At 47.6% G+C, this 21,295-nt stretch overlaps 1 protein-coding gene across 1 annotated transcript in view; it reads left to right on the forward strand.

Annotated features, from left to right (window-relative positions):
• Window positions 1-20,920, forward strand: part of LOC136651217 (vasoactive intestinal polypeptide receptor-like) — a 151,287-nt gene extending 130,367 nt beyond the window's left edge. The window contains exons 8-14 of the mRNA XM_066627409.1: window positions 8,341-8,494; window positions 8,578-8,638; window positions 11,023-11,089; window positions 12,728-12,819; window positions 18,135-18,273; window positions 19,612-19,653; window positions 20,735-20,920. Coding sequence (XP_066483506.1) covers window positions 8,341-8,494; window positions 8,578-8,638; window positions 11,023-11,089; window positions 12,728-12,819; window positions 18,135-18,273; window positions 19,612-19,653; window positions 20,735-20,920 — 741 coding nt within the window. The remainder of the gene's footprint in view (window positions 1-8,340; window positions 8,495-8,577; window positions 8,639-11,022; window positions 11,090-12,727; window positions 12,820-18,134; window positions 18,274-19,611; window positions 19,654-20,734) is intronic.
• Window positions 20,921-21,295: the final 375 nt, after the last annotated feature.

Consider the following 21,295-nt stretch of genomic DNA (forward strand, 5'->3'; position numbering starts at 1 on the left):
TCCATCTTGTTGGAGGACCTCATTAAGTTCAAATAAGAGAGGAGGGCTTGAGGGTATCTGGGGGGTGGAAACCCTTGCAATGAGCGAGACAGTTGCTATGTTCATCTTGCGAGTGGCACTCTGCCTGAGAGTGAATAAGCTAGCCTCTCAATGACCTCAGCCATCTTGCCCTCTCCCACAGGCATGCCCCCCACTTAAAGTTCATCCCTGGCCCCTTGGCTATTTGTTTCTTTATTTAGTGGAAGACAGATATAGAAATGTCCGTTGGCTAAGGTCTAAGGATGACATTTTGTAAAGCCTCCCTGGATGACAAAACCAAACATGACAATGATTCTGAAAAAAAAGAAAAAGAAATATAGCATCACCCTCCCCCTCCCAAAAAAGAAGGTGGATGAAGCTGGCACTTGAGGGTTAAAGGCCCTGGACTGGTCTACTCATTACACCAGCCAGAGTGAGGTCACCCACAAGCACTTTGGGGTGATTTCTCCACACTGCCAAGTGTGACATATAGTGCAGCTTATTGTAATGGACCAGAAAGGAGAACTCAATGGGACAGCACAGAGTCTGTTAGCAGCACCTTTGGTTGCAGGATCCCAGAAGGGCCTAACCAGGAGAGACCATCTGCCTCAGAAAGCTCCTGCAAGTCAGACTGACAGTTCCAGGATGGATGGGACCTTCATGTCTTAGATCCTCTGTATCAGGGGTGTCCAACATAAGGCCCATTGAAAGATTGGGGTGGGGATGGGCCAGATCAGGGTTCACTCTTTGAGGGTGAACACAGGAATATATGGAACGTCCCCTACGAAGCCTGGTCCATCTAGCGCAACCTGCTCTGCTTGGCACTGGCTCTCCAAGGTCTCATGCAGTGTGATCTCCCACTCTTACAGCCTATGAGCTTTAAACTAAAACTGAAGTCTCCTCAAGGTAAGGGAGCATTTTCCCATTGCCCTGAGGTAAGCCCAGCAGCCACAACAGGTCAACTCAGACCTGAGCTAGCAATATCACTGGCACAAGTCCCCGTTGATCTGCGCAGGTAGATCAGCCTTAGTTAGGGGGTCAGGATTTGGCCTGTGCTTCTCCCACCAAACCTGCCCCCCTCCTGGGCCCAATCTGCCCACCTCCCTGCCCCATCACTGCCCTGCTCCTCCCTCCCCCTACCCCCTGCATGGGCTTACCTCTGCCTGCAGCTTCCGTTGACCCTTCGGCGCACATAGGAAGGCTCCAGCTTTCCCACTCGCACAACAGATGCTTGCGCTGCCACAAAGTGCTTTATGGAACTTTTGTGGCAATCAGTACTCCACCAGTGCTTCTTTTAGTTAGGATTGGCCCTAGTGCAAGAAAATATGGGGCATACATTTTTAAAACAAAGCATGAGTTCTGCCACTCAGATGGGATCCCTCTGCATGATTAAACCTGGGGGAAGGGTACTGAGAAGGCCCTTTTCAGGGTCACTCCCCCCAGACTTTGGAATCATCTATCCAGAGAGATCCTTGTTGACTTCCTAGCTTTTGGGGAGAGGGGAGCTGCTGCGGAGAATGAGGCTGGATTAATGGATTGTTCTGATATGTTTGTGGTGCTTGGAGTATTATATTTGTGGTCGTCACTGATATGCTGATTTTCTCAAGTATCTTTTGGTGGGTGTCTCTATCGTGTGGGGTAGAGTTCTGATTGGGTAGGATAGAAACAGCAGCGGCACCATTAAAGACAGCTCATATCACTCCGTTTGTGGCATTGAATATTCTTCTGCAGTAAGAACGCATGGCAGGGAATGCATGGCAATTAAAAAAAATTAACCTGGGACAGATGTCTCCACTTCCGCAAGCCCTCGATTCATCTCATAAGAACATAAGAACATAAGAACAGCCCCACTGGATCAGGCCATAGGCCCATCTAGTCCAGCTTCCTGTATCTCACAGCGGCCCACCAAATGCCCCAGGGAGCACACCAGATAACAAGAGACCTCATCCTGGTGCTCTCCCCTACATCTGGCATTCTGACTTAACCCATTCCTAAAATCAGGAGGTTGCGCATACACATCATGGCTTGTACCCCATAATGGATTTTTCCTCCAGAAACTCGTCCAATCCCCTTTTAAAGGCGTCTAGGCTAGACGCCAGCACCACATCCTGTGGCAAGGAGTTCCACAGACCGACCACGCGCTGAGTAAAGAAATATTTTCTTTTGTCTGTCCTAACCCGCCCAACACTCAATTTTAGTGGATGTCCCCTGGTTCTGGTATTATGTGAGAGTGTAAAGAGCATCTCCCTATCCACTCTGTCCATCCCCTGCATAATTTTGTATGTCTCAATCATGTCCCCCCTCAAGCGTCTCTTTTCTAGGCTGAAGAGGCCCAAACGCCGTAGCCTTTCCTCATAAGGAAGGTGCCCCAGCCCCGTAATCAGCTTAGTCGCTCTCTTTTGCACCTTTTCCATTTCCACTATGTCTTTTTTGAGATGCGGCGACCAGAACTGGACACAATACTCCAGGTGTGGCCTTACCATCGATTTGTACAACGGCATTATAATACTAACCGTTTTGTTCTCAATACCCTTCCTAATGATCCCAAGCATAGAATTGGCCTTCTTCACTGCCGCCGCACATTGGGTTGACACTTTCATCGACCTGTCCACCACCACCCCAAGATCTCTCTCCTGATCTGTCACAGACAGCTCAGAACCCATCAGCCTATATCGAAAGTTTTGATTTTTTGCCCCAATGTGCATGACTTTACACTTACTGTCATTGAAGCGCATCTGCCATTTTGCTGCCCATTCTGCCAGTCTGGAGAGATCCTTCTGGAGCTCCTCACAATCACTTCTGGTCTTTACCACTCGGAAAAGTGTGTCTCCCACCTGTGTGTCCCTGTGCAGTTCCTGTTGGCCTTCCAGTCGCTCAGTCTTTCCAGGCTTATCTCTGCAAACATGAGGGTTAGCAAACAATGCATGCTAAATGCTCTCAGGAGCCTGCAAGTCACACAAGGAAGCCTTTGGAACTGCAAACAGTGCACAGGTTGTCACACAGAAAAAGGAAGTTATTATTCCACTAATCTTTGCAGTCCATCACAGACTCAAGGCCCTACCATGGTGGCTCTCTTTGTTTGTCCATCCATGGAATGCTGTATAAAACATTGGATGGCATCTGCAAAGGCATTTTTCAAGTCTGCACCTCTTCAGACAAGCACTGGAATCGTTTCTGTGGTAATAGGGCAAAGTTTTCATTGCACTGTTCCATGTGCATGAAGATTTCAAAATCCGGAGTTCAGTTTGGTAGATTTCAGCTTTGGGAATACTGCAGGTGTCATTGATTCTGTAAGGTTACATGTTATGTATTTCAGCTTCCCTCCCAACCACCACCACCCAAACTGAACTTCCTGCAACAAATATGAAGTATCTAGTTTTAGAAAGCACACTTCTTTGGATTTTTGTAATGCATCCAAAATTTTCCTTGAAGCAAAACGAAACAAGAAGCATTTGATAGTAAATCAAGATTCATTGAAGTGTGCAGGGTCTAACTCAGGTTTTTAAAATTATGGTAACGTAGAAAGCAACTTTTTTTTATGCTACTAGAATTTTGAATCACTCATTGAAATTGGCAGAAGGTTCAAGGGGGACAAAAGAAAACAGATAATCATAGCAGAGAGCATAATTGAGTAACAGCACAATCCTAACCCCCAGGTTAGGCCAGCACAACCAGGGAGTGTTGCAAATGTGCTGTGAGGCACATTTGTGCTGACTTTAGAGTCGGGAAGGCCAGCGCAAGGAGTTGCGCTGTTCTTCTCGCACCGGATCCAGGCCTGGAGGGGTAAATGATCAGTGGGGTGTGTGTGTGGGGAGGGCGGGGAGGAGGCAGGGAGCAGGCGTTTCGGGGCGGGGGGGCGGGTGGCAGGCATTCCCAGGGGCAGGTGGGTGTTCCTGGGGTTGGGCGGGAAGTGGGAGGCAGGGCCAGGATCCGGTGATTATGCTGGATCCTGACCCCATTCCCAAGCATTGCAGAGCAGCCACTGCTCTGCTGTACACAGATTTGCACCTCCTGAGGTGGCTCAATTCCGAGTAGACCCACTGGGGCTAATGCAGCGAGACATGGGGTAAGGGGAAAGTTTTCCCCTTACCTCGGGTTGCATCGATTCTGGCCCCAGACTTGCGCCGGATGCCTGCTGGCCTGCCTGCTCCAGCACAAGTCAGGGTTGCACCCTTATGGAATGGAGTACCGCAAGATGTGATGGTAGCCTTTTGCTTAGGTGGTTTGATCAGACAGATTCATGATTCATGGTCCATTAAATATGACCACCGTATGGAACCTCCATGCTCTGAGACAGTGTATTTCTGAATTCCAGAAGCTCTAATTAATCATGCAGCAGCCACAAAAGCCAGTGGTGAGGCTGACTTGGGAAAGAAACGGTGACACCGATCCACTCTGTTCTGAAGAGTTACTAACATCAGCAACCCAGAAGGCTGGTGCTTGCCCTCAGATCTCCTCTCCTCGTTCTGCCTTCAGTGCTGTTTTGTTGCCATCTAACGAACCCGGTTGACTTGGCACACGAGTGCTTGGAGCCAAATGGGAGTGACTCCACTTGGTTTTGCCTGAGCTGTGCCCTGCAAGCACCACGACTGTCTCTTAGCCCTGGTCTCTCTGTCTGTCCCCTGGAAGATGTCCTCCTCTTTTGCTTAATAATTTATCTGCAGGGGTTTTGGGGAGAGATTGTAAAGGTTAAGGAATGGCCCAGGGCAAGATAATGAAACCTTCTTCTGATTCACTTTCCATTCCAAGACACCGTATTCTGTGACCTTCACGATTATCATTGTTGTTAAGTTCATGGCCGGCCCAGCCGTGAGGTGACCTGACGCAGCTTGCATCAGTGGCTAAAGGCAGGAGGGTAAGGGGTCAGAAGATTCAGGGTGCCCTTCATCCTGAGTTTGCTGCTGCCGCCCTCAGGGTTGCAGCAGATGTGAGCTGCATTGATCCACTTCCTTCCAGCACTCCATCATGCTGTTTTCCCAGACCAAGACGTGCAGGACTTCTGGTTTTATTTCAAGGGAGCATGCAAATGAAGGGGCTTCTTTGTTTGTGCGGTCCCTTTAAATAAAACTGGAAGTCCCCCACAAGTTTGTGAAAACTGTGCATGGAGCATGGTAAGGGGCTTCTTTCCCAGCACCACAGTGGTGGTGGGAGGCATCCAGGTTGCACCATCCCTGATTAGGTAGTTACCTCATATAGCATCTTGGATTCACATGGCTCTTCATGCAGTAACATGGGCAGAAAAGAAGAAGCCTGCTTCCCAGGAGTTCACAATCTAAAACAACAATTTTCAATGTTTTTCTTTTCTTCGCATAGCACTCTGATCTCTCTGATCTTCTCTACTGTCCTCGCCTCTTGTGATTTCACTGCCAGCTTCCAGGAGACTTCCAGGTTCTGCAACTCTGTTTTTAGGGCTCTGCCAGTGTAGGAAGAATAGACAATTCATTACTACAGACAGTTGCCCTAAAATCAGAGCTGCAGAACCCTGAAGAGCTTTTCAGCTATTTCAACCACTATGCACCAAACTCCCGTGGCGCACCTGCGGCCCTTTCACGGCGTACCAATGTGCCCCGGTACACCAGTTGAAAATCGCTGATCTGAAGTTTAACAGTGAAGGAGAGACAGCGACAGGGAAGGGAAACAGTGAGAAATGCTTCGGGCAGGTGAAGCCATTCTGTATCGGAACACTTTGCTGTGACTGATGATATCTCATGGCTTGATCCAGCAGCATGGAAGGTTAAGTCCTCTCTTGTTCCTGCCTCTCTTCCTTTCAGAAGAGATCAGCATGGGACAGGAGGCATCAGCATCTCACCACTACTACAGCCAAACAGGATGTTTCCCAAATCCCCAGCTGACATTGACACCCTGTTTTGCCTCCTGCCACTTGTCAAAAGGTGTTTGCTGTGGTGCCAAATGGACAGATGCGCTGTGATTGCTCAGGATCATGGTAGACAAAACCCAAGATCTGGAGGAAGAGATCCACAGCTCTCACAGAAAACTGCTGGCTGAGTTCCCAACTTCCTTGCCTTCTTAGCCTCATTGCCAGGAGCCCTGTGTGTGCCTCCTAGCAAAATGTATCTTGTGCCATCTGTGTCTCAAATCTGTGTTTCCATGTGTAGGAAAGGCAGTGGGAGTGAGATCTGCTTATGCCTTGACCTGAGCAAGGAAAAATTAGTTTCTTCTGTGAAGAGAAAAGAAATCCATTTTCTCTTGCTCAGGTAAAAGCATATTCAGGTTTCCTCATGCACCAACACATGTGGCATACACCTGAGTAACAACACCAGACCCATACCGTAGCATAGCCAGAGGGGGTGGTGGTGCGCTGGTAAGTATGGCGGGCACCACAACACACTGCAGTAAGTGGCCCCCCTCTCCAAGGGGCAGGAGGTCTGGTCTAGAGGGTAGAGCCTCTGTCTGCCTGAAGATAACATCCACAAGGTCACCAGTTCGAGGCCACCAGCACCGTGCGACCTTGAAGCAGCTGGCAAGCTGAAGCCGAGCTATTCCATCTGCTCTGAACGTGGGAGGATGGAGGCCAGAATGTGAAGCCAGATCGGAATGAAACACCTTGAATGTAGTCGTTCTTGAAAGAAAGAACCTTCTTTCAAATTGTAAAAATCCCTATTTAATAGGGATTTAATAAAGCCTGCCTATGTAAACCGCCTTGAATAAAGTCTTGAATAAAGACCAAGAAAGGCGGTATATAAATACCTGTTATTATTATTATTATTAATATTATTATTATTATTCAGGGCAGGATTGCAACACACAGTTCACCTGCCTCTGGCTGGGCTACTGGATTCTTGGCTTGCTCCCAACCTCCTCTCTCTCAGCATTGCCAGTAAAGATTTTGGACTTGTTGCAAGTACAATAGCTTTGTACACTGTAGATAAATGGAGGGACGGCACATTTATTTTCTTGAGGGCTGGAGAAAGATTGCTACTTCCAATGTCTCTACTCAACCCCTGGTCCCAGGTCAACTAATTTTGCAGGGATTTATATTGCCTAAACATCTGCACCATGAGAGGCAATGACTAGACTACAGAAATGATGGGAGCTCCCACAGGCTCAGTTTGGATTGGCTATGAATAAACGGAGCTGTTCAACTCAGTGACATAGCTAGTGGGGGTGCAAAGCACTAAGCTTTGCAGGAAGCCTCACCGCAGTGTGCAAGTGGCCCCCCTTCCCCCTCCAAAGGGGAGAGAGGGGCTGGTTGCACACCACAGTGAAGCCTCTGCAGAACTTAGGGCTTTGCACCCCCTCTAGCTACACCACTGATTCAGCTTAATAAAATGGGGAAATTAATTTCTGAGCTGATCCAAATTGAAACAGGAGCCTTAACTACTTTCTCTACTTTTTCTTTCCTGCTCCAGGTCTTAAATCAGTGTAGTGGAGCTAGAAAGATACTGTTATCAGCAATGAGGGCTGTTGCCAATTCATTGCTTGCTCCGTTCTTATCGTGTTTACATTTGGGCTCTGCCGACCTATTGCTGCCTCCTGCATTTCCTGGTCTCTTGACCCAGTGCTTACAATTACTTTCCTCCATACCCAGGTGCATGTTTCTTTTGTGCAACCATTTTTAGACATCATTGTTATTATTTTTCTAAGTCACAGCCCACCTGATGGTGGCTGGCCTTTGCAAAATATCAAGTCCTTCTCAAGGACTTAGGAGACGTAGAGGTACCATATTTCACATAAAACTTGTGCAGTTCCAAGTAGAGCTACTTTTTACAGCTCACAGGTGGGTAATTTCATTTACACCTAAGGTGCACATGTGTCTTTCCACTTTTTTGGTATTATTATTATTATTATTATTATTATACTACAACACAGCCTATGCTGGGCTGGTTATAGTCTGCAGTTTGGGATCTACACAAGATCCTGGGCATTCTCTGTGCACGTTTTTTTCCTAGTTTGTTATTGTCATCGTCGTCATCATCATTGCTGCTGTACCATTAATTAGAAAACTTCTCCTGGACATGTCAGCTTCCTATGTGCAGGGGATCTGTTTGCATGGAAGGACATTCAACCACATCAACCCACTCCTGCAGTCTAAAATGTTACAGTCCAAGTTACTGCCTCGGTGAGAACTTTCACCCCTGTTGCCCTCATTTCTAGGAGTGCTGAGGTTCTGCATAGGTTCCTCCCAGGTGGCTTGGAGCTTCTGATGCTACTTTTGTTAAGGAAAAAGCAGCCATACTGCAAAGTTAACCGGGGAAGCGCTCCTGTGTGGGCTGAAATGGGTTAGCCAAAGTTATTGTTGCAGAAATCGCCTGCGGTGAAAAAACAGTTCCAGCTAAATTTTGTCCCCTCCTTTCCTTTCAGGTGGGCTGCAAGGCAGCCATGGTTTTCTTCCAATATTGCATCATGGCCAACTTCTTCTGGCTTCTCATCGAAGGCTTGTACCTGCGCACGCTTCTCGTGGTCGCCTTCTTTTCAGAGAAGAAGTACTTCCGGTGGTACATCCTGATCGGCTGGGGTATGCATCTCCTTGACAACTCTGGCTTTTATTCTAGACTTCTCCATCACTTTTGTATACTGATCTTGCTCATCTGTTGGCAGGTGTACCCTCACTGTTTATCTCTGCTTGGACTGTTACTAGGATAAAATATGAGGATATTGGGTAAGTGTGAAAACTGCCTTTTGTTCACATCAGATTTATCAGGAGAGAGTTTTGCAGTGGTGTAGCTATAGGGAGTTCAAAGTACTAAGTTTTGCAGGTAGCTACACTGCAGTGTGCAGGTGGCCCCTCCCCATCAGAGCCATTCTGGGCAGGGAGAGCAAAACAGAGGCGTATGCATGCCGTGGTGAGGCTCCCTGCAAAACTTACTGCTTTGCACCCCCTCTAGCTACGCCACTATATGGCTTATGAGACATCTTAAGGTGGTAAGAGGAATCTGAAGGCCTTAGGAGTGGACCTCAACAGGTGGGAAACCCTGGCCTCTGAGCGGCCCGCGTGGAGGCAGGCTGTTCAGCATGGCCTTTCCCAGTATGAAGAGACACTTGGCCAACAGTCTGAGGCTAAGAGGCAAAGAAGGAAGGCCCATAGCCAGGGAGACAGACCGGGGACAGGCTGCACTTGCTTCCGGTGTGGAAGGGATTGTCACTCCCGAATCGGCCTTTTCAGCCACACTAGACGCTGTGCCAGAACCACCTTTCAGAGCGCGATACCAGAGTCTTTCGAGACTGAAGGTTGCCAACTAACTAAGGTGGTAATGCTGAGCATCAGCACATAGTCAAAGAGCTCTGGCACACACTCCCCACTTCTCCAAGCGATGAGAAGGTGCTTGCAGGGTTTGACTTCCTTTGGAGGAGCGGGAGGACTGGGCCACTGCAATGACTTCCTACTTTCCTGGTCTCTGTTGCACTGCTGGCCAGAAGGTGATATTGCAGCTCTTTGGCCTAGTGGAGATCAGGTGACACCAACTAAGTACCTGTCCCAGGACGGCCATGTGTGTGATACTGATTTTCAGAAGAGTTACCATAGGCCAGTATTTAGGCCTAAAATTCTTTTTTAGTATGTATTGTATGTATGTATTTATTTAAAATGTTTATATCCTGTCTTTCCCTTCTCATAAAGCAGGTGCAAAAGGCAGCTTGTAATGTAGATTAATACTCTACCTTGCAGATTCTGTAGATGTAGATTTTGATCCACCATGGGATCAAAACAATCCCATGAGGGCTTATGATCATAACAGAAAACAACTCAGGGACAACGTGGTCCTCTGATGCCTGACTTCTCCAGGCACCTGAAAAGAATTCTGTTCATTCAGGCAGGGAGGTGGAGGTGAGCTCCTTGCCTCTGTTCTCTTCTGTCTGATGGTGAGGGTCAGGCTAGTCTTCTCCTTGCCAGAGGGCTTCAACCTCCCAGGGGCCGATAGGATCTAAACACTAGGATTTTGTTTGACAAAATACACCCAATCTGGGGGCATACTGAAAATCTTCCAAATTCTAAACCAGTGGGATTGACATTTCCCACTCTCAATGCAAAGTGAAGGACCTCCCCACTTTGAAAAAGAACAACTTTTCACATTTGACCAGTCTACTCTCCACTTTTGGAAAATCCAAACTCCTCTCCCGGATTCACATGCGCTGAAATTTGAAGCAATCTTGCCACGCAAAACTGGTTGAAAATACTTCAAAGAAAGTGTTCCAAAATGTGGGTCATTGCTTGTCCTCAGGACTAAAACATGAGAAAGGTTCAAATATTTCCCACCCCATTTTAAGTCTGATATTCATTCTGTCCTGTGGGGCCGGAGATTATCCAGTGACTTTAGCAGGGTTGCTCAATGAGAAGCTCAATGGGGGGCAAGCACCCCTAAAAGATATAGCCTGTCCACCACTGCTGAACTTCCTCTGCTCTGTACAGTGACTAGGTGGTGTTTGAATATAAGAACACAAGAACAGCCCCGCTGGATCAGGCCATGGGCCCATACAGCTCCCTGTATTTCACAGTGGCCCACCAAATGCCCCAGGGAGCACACACAACAACAAGAGACCTGCATCCTGGTGCCCTCCCTTGCATCTGGCATTCTGTTAATCTAGGGAACATGATCAGTCCAGGAAGGAGCTTGCAGACCTAGCTGGTGCCCTGTATGAGTCAGTCCACTGATCCACCTAACCCAATGCTGTCAACTCCCTTTTAAGGTCTCGGGTGAGAGTCTTTGTTAGCTCTGCTGCCTGAGTTTGCTTTAACTAGAGATGCCGGGGATTGAACTGGGGACCTTTTGCGTGCAAAACACATGCTCTGCCACTGAGCCATGGCCCCCAACATAAGCTGGGTACCTCAAAACCCTCTGCAACATACAGGGGGAACATTGACAAGAGAAGCCAATGTGAAAAGTGTTTCTGGCAGAGGGAGAGTTTGACAACCTCTCCTGTAAATGAGACTATTTATGTGTCATGTATAGATTTACCTGAAAAGTTGGAATTTAGGGTGCTCAACATCATCCTTCTCTGTCTGTAAGCAGCAGCTCTTCTTATTTGGATTATATATTTATTTTCTAGTTGCTGGGACCTAATCGAATCTCCCTACTGGTGGATCATCCGGGCACCCATACTGACATCTATACTGGTAAAGTGTCTGCCTTCTTTGCCTGACATCTGACAGTATGCATGCTGTGTGTGTCCCATCTAGGACTGAGTCAGGAGTTCTCATGCATTTCAGTGCAGTCACTTCATACTTTTTGATGCACTGAGTGCAGAGTAATCAAGCAGTGAACTCTCCGGCATGAACAGAATTCATCTGCCAAAGAATTCTTCAAGTTAATCAAGCCACCAGACCTCTTCCCGGTTTTACCATTATTTTGCTTGGGGTTGCAGTGTTATTTGGTGAATCAGGTCGCTGAATTGATTAAATAACTTCTGAATGACTAAGGGCCCAATCCTATCCAATTTTCCAGTGCTGGTGCAGTTGTGCCAGTGGGGTGTGCATTGCATCCTGTGGTGGAGGGGCAGTCACTGGGGCCTTCTCAAAGTATTGGAATATGTGTTCCCTTACCTTGGGACTGCATTGCAGCTGCACCGGTGCTGTAAAATTGGATAGGATTGGGCCGTAAGGGCGCAATCCTAACCAACTTTCCAGCACCAAGGTAAGGGTAATGCAACTCCAAGGTAAGGGAACAAACATTGCCTTACCTTGAGGAGACCTCCGTGACTTCCCCACAACTGCAGGATGCAATACACACCCCACTGGCACAGCTATGCCAGTGCTGGAAAGTTGGTTAGGATTGGGCCCTAAGTATAATATTTAGAATATGTACAGTTCTTTCTCTTCAGCCAAAGACAAAGAGGTTGGCCATTACTGCCTTTAGCTGTTGGATTTCTTTTTCTCTGCCAATGCAGGGTCAGTCTTGTGGTTGAAGGTTCATTGCTTTCTTACTGAATTAAGACTCACTTAAGGCAAGCTTTGGGTGACATCCTAGTGAAATCCTACAAGAGAGTAGAATCCCCAAAATTTCTGCAAGAGCTGACTAGAAAAATAGTTGCCATAACTGATAAAAATATTTGAAGGGTTTCAAACAAATTTTCCCTTAAGATCTAGCTCAACAGTGTAGCTGAGATCATTCTATAGTACGTCCATTCTTGTGTACAAAGGGGAGGTCCAAGAGTGCGGACTACAAGGCCATTCACAAGTACTCTCTTGATCATGTTCTGGGGCTGCTACCCTTAGGCTGTGGTGATGTTCTGTGGTCACTCCACTGTCTTCCCTGACCACCATCCCTCCTTCTGGCTAACTGAAAAGGCTCTTTTCCTGTCCTGGCATCGACACTGTGCATAGCTGTGCTCTGTGGGTTTGACATCATCATACTTGGGATGTTATAACACAAAGCCCCAAGTAGGCTGATGTCAGGCCCAAGATGGCTGCTGTCCTGTCTTGCTTTTCCTTGTCACTCACAGCTAGAAGTGTCTGTCTTCTTTGTCTTTTAAATAAGGTGACCCAGAGTACTGTCGTAGTGGCGTGGAAGCTTCCTAAAGCAGTGCCACATTACAAGCACATGCAGTTGACCGTTTTACCACGCCAACTACCTCTTGTTTTCTCGCACACCCACTTCTGAGAGGTAAAATCTTCCTCATCACTTGGCAGAGTGAGGCAGGTCACTGGGCTAGCCCAGGGTCAGAGAGTTCATCCAAGGGTCTTGTTTATGGGTTGAGTTTGGCAGGAAGAACATTGGAGATGTTTTGCCCATGTTTCTGAATTCTCTCCCCACAGGTAAATGTCTTTTTCTTCATTTGTGTCATCCGGATTCTGGTGCAGAAACTTCACACTCCAGACGTAGGGAGAAATGAAGCAAGCCAGTATTCGTAAGTCTGGGATTCTGCACATGCCACACAGCGCATGGTAGAAGTTCTTCATGTGTGACTGGGCTTAGTTGTTTGCTTTGGCCACAGGTTAATGTGTTTCTGTTCTCCAGGATATTAGAGGGTACATACAAACAAAGAAATTGTGGTTTGGACATGCCTGGCACTTCCTTGCAGGATCAAGGCCTCTGGAGAACCAAATAGTGGTGGAAGACGCTACCAGTTGGGTTGATCTTCTTGAGTGAGATGGTTGGCAACCTTCAGTCTCGAAAGACTATGGTATAAGCCTACAGCACCCAGTAATCTCAGGTGGTCTCCCATCCAAGTACTAACCAGGCCTGACCCTGCTTAGCTTCCGAGATCAGACAAGATCTGGCATGTGCAAAGACTGGCCAAAGTGCTTAATTTGAAGAATCTGTAATTGTTCTGTGCCCCAAGTCCTTCCAACCATTTAAGATGAACTGGGGGGATCCCAAAGGGGCTACCTAGCGCCACTTGTCCTGCCACACTGCCACAGTACTGGCTTTGGATGAACACCCATGGGTGAGATGTGTTTGAAATTAGCAGGTTCAAGCCCTGGAGACTTTCAATAAATTGTCTGATCAAAGAGCTTAATTTTCCCCTGCTGATCACCTAAGTGACTCAATACTCCATTCGGCAATGAAGCATTTCAGTTCTTAACCCTTTAATTGGAGGCATTCAGCTCAACCCCAGAACACTCTGGTTGTGGAAAAGAGTAGCTAGCAGTTAGAAAAGAGAGGGAATGGGCCCAGATTTGGGGCAGCTGCAGTTTTCTATTTCTGCACTGAGTCTAGACTAGAAATTTCCACTCCAGTTGTTCTCCCCTCAGACTGATGGGAAGTTTTACCATTGCTCATCCAACGGATCCAAGGGCCTTTCCTGAGGCAGCGCCAGAGCTAGAGAATATTCTTCCCTGGTCTCTTTTCCAAGGCCATGAAGAGTTTTTACTCTACCAGGCATTAAGAATTGGTTGACGATTTCTTTTTCTTCTGTGATATTTGTGTCGTTTAATTGGACATATTTCAGATTGGTAGTTTTACTTTTGGAGGACAGCCACCCTGAGAGCAATTTTGTTGAAAGGCCAAGCAGAAGCTTTATAAATAAATTAATCTAACCTGAATAAAGTTTAAAAAAAAAAATCACATCCTACAAGAAGCTGTTGTGAATGCATTAAACCCACCCCCCCCCATACTTTCCCTGAGGGCTGAGCCCTTGCTGCAGCCCATTGTTATTGATTCAGGATGTTGTTTCTGGGGCGTTTTGATTAAATCAGCATATGGAACGATGTCCCCAATCAGGGCAGCATCACAATGGAGCCACAAGTTGCTTCCTAAGAGTGTAAATGGACCCGTCTGACTTCATCAGGGCATCTGTGAGTCTCCCCATCAGCTAGCATTAGATATTCATTAGCTAAGGACCATGGACTGCTTCTGCTTTAAAACTGAGAAGTGAAGCAGTGCTGGTGGAAGGTGGTGCAGAGTCCTTGGTTAACCCACAGAACAATGAGGGATTCAGCAAAAGTGGCAGGCAGCTGGGGCAACGGAGGACATAGTCTCAGCCAACATCTCTTTCCAGTGTTTGTCTGGATAACGGGAGCAGTTCCTACAAGGGAATATTAAATGATATTAATATTCATATTAACCCAATGGTTTTCATTGCTTTCTTTTTCTCATGACACTCTGACCTCTGTGGTCTTCTCTATGGTCTTTGCCTCTTGTGATGTCACTTCCAGCTTCCAGGAGACTCTTCCATGTTCTGTGGCTCTGTTTTTAGGGCACCTGCCTGTAATAACGAATTGTCTGTCCCTCTTCCTCCGCTGGCTCTGCAGAGACAGACAATTTGGAAAAGTTTCAGCAGTTTTGAACCGCTGTGCCCTGAACTTCCACAGCACACCTGAGGACCTTTTGAAACCCACCAATAGCCACGGCGCACCAGTTGCAAACAGCTTACTTAGCCCTCCCACTAATTCTTGCATGAAAATGCTTCTCCCAGGAAGTTTCTCTCTCTCTCTCTCACTGCCATTCTTCTGGTCCTGGTACCAGCCAGAGTGAGAAAAATCAATTAAAAATGGTCAGGTAACAGGAACTTCACATCATCAGCACAGTGCAGCCCAGAGGTGGCACGGAATGTTGTGGACATTCTAACTGCTCAAGCAATGAGCTGTCAGGGCCATAAGAACACAAAAGACCCTACTAGATCAGGTCAAAGGGGGCCGACCTAGTCCAGCATCCTGTTTCCAACAGAGGCCCATCAGCTACCTCCGGGAAGCCAGCAAGCAGGAGACAAAGGCATCCTTCTCTCCCGCCTTTGCTCTCCCGCCGCTGGTGTTCAGCTGAACCCGGAGGTGGCACATAGCAGCATGACTAAGGGCACAAGCCTAACCAGGTCTACTCAGAAGTAAGTCCTATTTTGTTTAATAGGGCTTACTCTCAGGAAAGCGTGGATAGGATTGCAGCCTTAGAGACATTGCAGACCTATGATAGATGCTTTGATTTTGTTGAATCCCCTTTTTAAGCTATCCAAGTTGGTGGCCCTCAGCTCATCTTGTGGCAATGAATTCCACAGGCTAATTATATGCTGGATGAAGAAATGCCTCCTTCTGTCAGTTTCCCGACTGTCAGTTTCACTGGCTGACTCCTGGTTCCAGTATTGCCAAACTGGAGCTTTCTCTCAAGGCACAGGTGCTGCTGAACATGGCAGCCAGGTGTTCGTCTCTTTTTTCACTCCCTGTAACATTTACTGGAGCTTACATCCTGTGCTTCCCCATCTTCCATCATTGGCAGCCAATGAATTGTAGCAAGGGCAGCAACACAGAATGTTGCATCAGGACTCAAGGTAAGATGAACTAGATTAATGCACGGGGCGCTTAAACACCTGGCTCATTTGAGAGGCACCTGCACATGTGGCCTGAGCTCTCGTTAATCCATGGTTTAGTTTCACAGCACACATGGCATCTCACCCCCGTGAAGTTTGAAATATGGCATGGGAAACCAAAGTGTTTTCCTGAAAACTTGCAAACGAGGTTGGTCTGTTCTGAGCCAAATCAGACCTCATTGTACCCCTCAGTGAATACAGGTGGGTTGGGTGAAGGGAGATGCTTAAATTCTTCTCTGCCTCTGATTCAATGTAGAGAAGATTCTAGTCTCTGAGCATTATGAGCTGCCAGGATTTGTAATTCTGAGCCAAGAAATTCTAGTGTTGTCACAAATGCTTTTCAGTGTAACATAGGCATAGAGAAGCCAGGTCTCTGTCCCAAAGGACTTACACTTGGCCCTCTCCCCTTTGCATCTCCTGACCCAGCACTATATGAAAGCTTCACACAACTCCAGGTTGATGTTAAAAGCCCTGGTGAGGCTTTTACCAGCAGGGGCTAATGAATGAGACTGGTTCTGTCATTAGTCAAATACCATAAACAATGCTGGATTGCTATGGCGGGGGGGGGGGGGCCACTTTGGCTTTAGAACTGCATATCCACTCTGTGGTGTGGGATTTATGTTGGCCTCTGATGTTCAAAACCTTCCTTCTGATTCTCAGTGAACAAAAGAAGTTTGCACTCTGGTTGTCCATTCTTCCTGCCCCTGCTGGGATTAGGGTTTGTTTTAACGGCAGTGGCATAGCTAGAGGGGTGCAAAGCACTAAGTTTTGCAGGGAGCCTCACTCCAGTGTGCAGTGGCCCCCTGCCCCTCCCCGTCAGAGCCATTCCAGGCAGGGGGAACAAAATGGAGGCATTTGCCTCTTCTTTGGGTCTTCTCTGTCATTTGCCTGTTTTGCTCTCACCACCGGAAATGGTTCCAAAGGCTGCTTGCACACTGCGGTGAGGCTTCCTGCAAAACTTAGTGCTTTGCACCCCTTCTAGCTATGCCACTGTCTAATGGCACAGCTTTGTGAATCACACTGCTTCCCTCGTTCCACCTCTGCCCCCCTTTTCTCATACCTTCTCTTCCGAGCATTGTTTATGGAGGAAATCATGAGCTGACTCCTTGATTAAAATGCTCACTCCTTCCAGTTTCATTTTCACCTGGAGCCAGCCAGTCAAGTGTGCTATAATAGCTCATCCCTCAGTGCTCTGGATTAGAACCAGGCGCTGAAATGGCTGGTTGTTTTGAAGTAATCACCTTCCCTGCTATGCTGGAAAGTGCTTCGATTTGCTGCCCAATGAATCATGTTTGTCATGACAAACAGTCAGAACAGGGGGTCCCGACCCCTGGTGCCCAGGGCCAAAGCAGCATCTGGTGGTGGTTCCAGTAGCGGACTAAGACAGCGGAGTCTCAGCTTCAAATCCCTACTGAATCATGACGCTCATCAGGTGCCCTTTGAACCATTCCGTACCTCTCAACCTAGCCTAGCCTACCTCTCAGGGCTGTTGGGAGGGTGGGGTTGGGATGCCACCCTAAGCCACTTGAAAGGAGGCTGGGACACGGTCTCATGCCCTTGGGACTTGCTCACACATACATGGACAGCACTTGATTGAAGGTCCCCTGCAGAATTGTCTGTCTCCCAAACCAAGCGGCCTTTGAAGTGGGGGCGCTAGACCTGGCCCATGAAAGGGCCCCTCTCCTTTTCATGATGCTGTTCAGCCTCAAGGGATTGATCAGAGCATCCTCCCCTCACTCCTGGAATGCCAGAGGGTGCTCTGCCGCCTCTACCTTTCTTGTCTGTTCTGCCCCTCCCAGACCAACACCCAACCTGCTCTAGCAGCACAGAGTAGGCAAACCCTCCCCCCCCCACAAAGAACCAGTTGGGGAGGGGGAGAGATTCCAACCAATGAATCAGCAATTGTGAAAATTTTTCTTCTCGTGGCACACTGACTTCTGTGGTCTTCACCTCTTGTGATGTTACTTCCAGTGTCTGGGAAACTCTTCCAGGTTCCGCGGCTCTGTTTCTAGGGAAACTGTCTGTGGCAGTGAATTTTCCCTCTTCTGTCTGTCTCTCTTCTTTGGGGGAAGAGTGACATTCGGATTGCAGGTAGGGCATTCCACATTTCATTACTCTCCCAAGGGGAAAAAAAAACTTCTCAGCACTTAAAAAGGAGAATGTGAACGTGAAGGGTTCTAGGCATCTCCTATCCCTGATGGGCTAGTTTTCTGTGTGCGGGTAGACATATTTATTCATTCAAATGTGCAATTCCTTTACCTGTGGTTTGACCTGCATCATAGAATTCTGCTGCTGATTGTATAGTTCAGCTCTGAAGCAGCAGGTTTAACTCTGTGCTACTGTTTGCAGCCATCTGCCCTGCCCTGCCCTGCCCTGCCCTGCCCTGCACACCCCCTTTCATGGTGCTTCTGGTTTTTTCTCAGGAGACTTGCGAAATCCACCCTGCTGCTGATTCCTCTTTTTGGCATTCATTACATCATATTTTCCTTCTTCCCTGAGGATCTAAGGAAGGAGGTAATGGACATGAGGATTGTGTTTGAACTAGTGGTGGGATCCTTCCAGGTAAGCTGTTTGTGCATTTGCAATATTCCAGGTCTTTATCCTTGGATCTGGCAGCAATAATCCTTTTTCACAGGAAATGTTCCCTTCCCTTCCCATTTAGGCATCTGCAAGATTCTATTTATTATGGTGAGGGTGTCTGTGGCTATACAATTTTTCAGATGCTGCTTCCACTGTTATGGAAGCCTGTGCCAGGATGAAAGGCACCCAGAGTCATGCAAGGCCCCTGCTGGATCAGATCAAAATTCTAGCCTCTTGTTCGCCACAGCATACAACCTGATGCCTCTGGGAAGCCCACAGAAGGGCTGTATGCAGCCCTCCCATGCTGTGCTTGCCCTGCAGCTGGTATTTGGTGACCCACTGCCTGTGGGACATGCAGCTGCCTTTGTGTAGCCCTTGCTAGCCCTTGGGGTGGTGGTGGACAGGTCGATGAAAGTGTCGACCCAATGTGCGGCGGCAGTGAAGAAGGCCAATTCTATGCTTGGGATCATTAGGAAGGGTATTGAGAACAAAACGGCTAGTATTATAATGCCGTTGTACAAATCTATGGTAAGGCCACACCTGGAGTATTGTGTCCAGTTCTGGTCGCCGCATCTCAAAAAAGACATAGTGGAAATGGAAAAGGAAAGAAAATATTTCTTTACTCAGCATGTGGAAAGAAAATATTTCTTTACTCAGCATGTGGTCGGTCTGTGGAACTCCTTGCCACAGGATGTATTGCTGGCGTCTAGCCTAGACGCCTTTAAAAGGGGATTGGACAAGTTTCTGGAGGAAAAATCCATTATGGGGTACAAGCCATGATGTGTATGCGCAACCTCCTGATTTTAGAAATGGGCTATGTCAGAAGGCCAGATGCAAGGGAGGGCACCAGGATGAGGTCTCTTGTTATCTGGTGTGCTCCCTGGGCATTTGGTAGGCCGCTGTGAGATACAGGAAGCTGGACTAGATGGGCCTATGGCCTGATCCAGTGGGGCTGTTCTTATGTTCTTATGTCCTCCTTGTCTTGTCTCTTTCCCATTCAAAGCCATCAATGCCAGTGGCATAGCTAGAGGGGGTGCAAAGCACTAAGTTTTGCAGGGAGCCTCACTGTGGCATGCAAGCAGCCCCTCCCTTTGAAGATAAATTAAATTTATCTTCTATGTGAAGAAGATGCTATGCACACTATGTGAAGAAATACCTGCTCTTTCCTGGCCTGAGTCTCCAGTTTTGGGGGTGTGGGATAGAGTAGGGGAGGGTCTCCCATTTAGGTGAGCTTCCTTTTAAATTAAAACCATGCAATCAAAGTTTGTTTTTTCTGTTTCTTCCTTTCTCTGCCTTTCTCTGTCCCCCTTTTTCCCCCAGGGCTTCATAGTGGCTGTCCTGTACTGCTTCCTCAATGGAGAGGTAAGATCAAGAGCACAGAGTGCTTGGGGGCTTGTAACTAGGGCTGTTAATGAAAGGAATTTGAGTTGTTTTAGGACACACACCATAGATGAAGGCCCATTGTACTAGGTGGGGCTTACTTCTGAGTAGACATGCATAAGCTTGCACTGTGAGCATCTGCCTTTTTGCTAATGTGCCAGTTAATTCCTTAATTAAATTTGATCAAATGCACATATTGCCAAAACCTCAAGAAGTGGCTTTCTGAGCTGATATCTTAACACAGTGGTTCCCAAACTTTTTGGCACAGGGACTCATTTTTTATTGGGACCCACCTAGCTTTACCAGACTTTTTAAAAAAGGGAGATCTAGAAAGAAATAATATTTTGTTTATTTATAAGTAATAACTAGAAGAAAAGATGCTCAAACATTTATCTCCCTATATTTAGACACACTTGCAAACTGCAGGAGCTGAGCTCTTTGCAGGGTAATTAGCAGTTACAGTATCTGATTTTTGAATAGCCTCAGGGCTTGAGGCAATTGGTTATCCACTCTTTCCATCACGCTTTGGTGACCCACCAAAAATCATGTTGCGACCCAGCAGTGGGTCCCGACCCACAGTTTGGGAACCATTGTCTTAACAGACCAAAGTTCCCATTTGGTGATGTTTAGGGTTGGGCCAAAACTAAGCTAAATTTTGTCACCTCATTTGGGAAGTGGGAAAACTGGGGGAAATCTGTTGGGCAGCTTTTCAAGAGTGTGTCAGGCACAATCTACCAGTGGCAGCAGCAGAGGCAGCCTTTCAAGAGCTGAGGTTTGATGGCCATCCCTTTTCCCCAGAAGGCCCCTCAGATTGAAGATGGAACATTGTTTTGAGGGGAACTTCTGGGAAATCAGAAGAGCAGCCACCAGAGAGAGGACCGCCACAGCACACTGGGCCCCGTGGCATGACAGGAACCACTGGAACAGCGATGTTGCCCAACCTGCACAGATGTGGAGACCACCAGGAAACCTTGTGCTGAGCTCCATGAGGGAGGAAGGGCAGGATAAATGCTCCTTTTCCTGCCTAAGTTGAAGCTGACATTTCTCTTCTCTTGGGTTCTAGGTTCAAGCTGAGCTGAAGCGCAAGTGGTGCAGGTGGCACACGGAGAGGTTCCTGGGCTCTGACATGAAGTATCACCACCCTTCTTTGGGCAGCAATGGGACCAGCACCCAGATATCCATGCTGACCAAGTGCAGCCCCAAATCCCAGCGAGGCTCCAGCTTCCAGGCCGACTTGTCCCTGGTTTGAGGCCTAGGAGCAAAGTGCCAAGTGACAAATGGGGCGGGATGGACTGCAAGGCAGATCGGACCGTGTGGGATTTGCATTAAAAGACCATGGGCAATTTTTTTAAAAACAGACTTTTATTTTGTGGCTCACGTCAGGGCAAAATACTGGAAAGAAGATGTTCTGAAGAAGAGGCAAGTCCAGATGGCGTCTCTCTTTTGCGCTTCCCAAGACTGGAAGCGTCGGGAGTCACTTGTGACGGCTGCGCATGTGAGACAAGGAGAAAGCCCGATGGTGATGGTGGTGGTAGCAAGAATCCTTGTGCCAGCGCTGCTGCTTCTAATGGATACAACACATGTTAAAAAATGGGCCAGTGAGAATGGAGAGTTGTGATCTCAA

This window comes from Tiliqua scincoides, chromosome 5 (genome assembly GCF_035046505.1).
Source record: "Tiliqua scincoides isolate rTilSci1 chromosome 5, rTilSci1.hap2, whole genome shotgun sequence".
Classification (NCBI taxonomy): Eukaryota; Metazoa; Chordata; class Lepidosauria; order Squamata; family Scincidae; genus Tiliqua; species Tiliqua scincoides.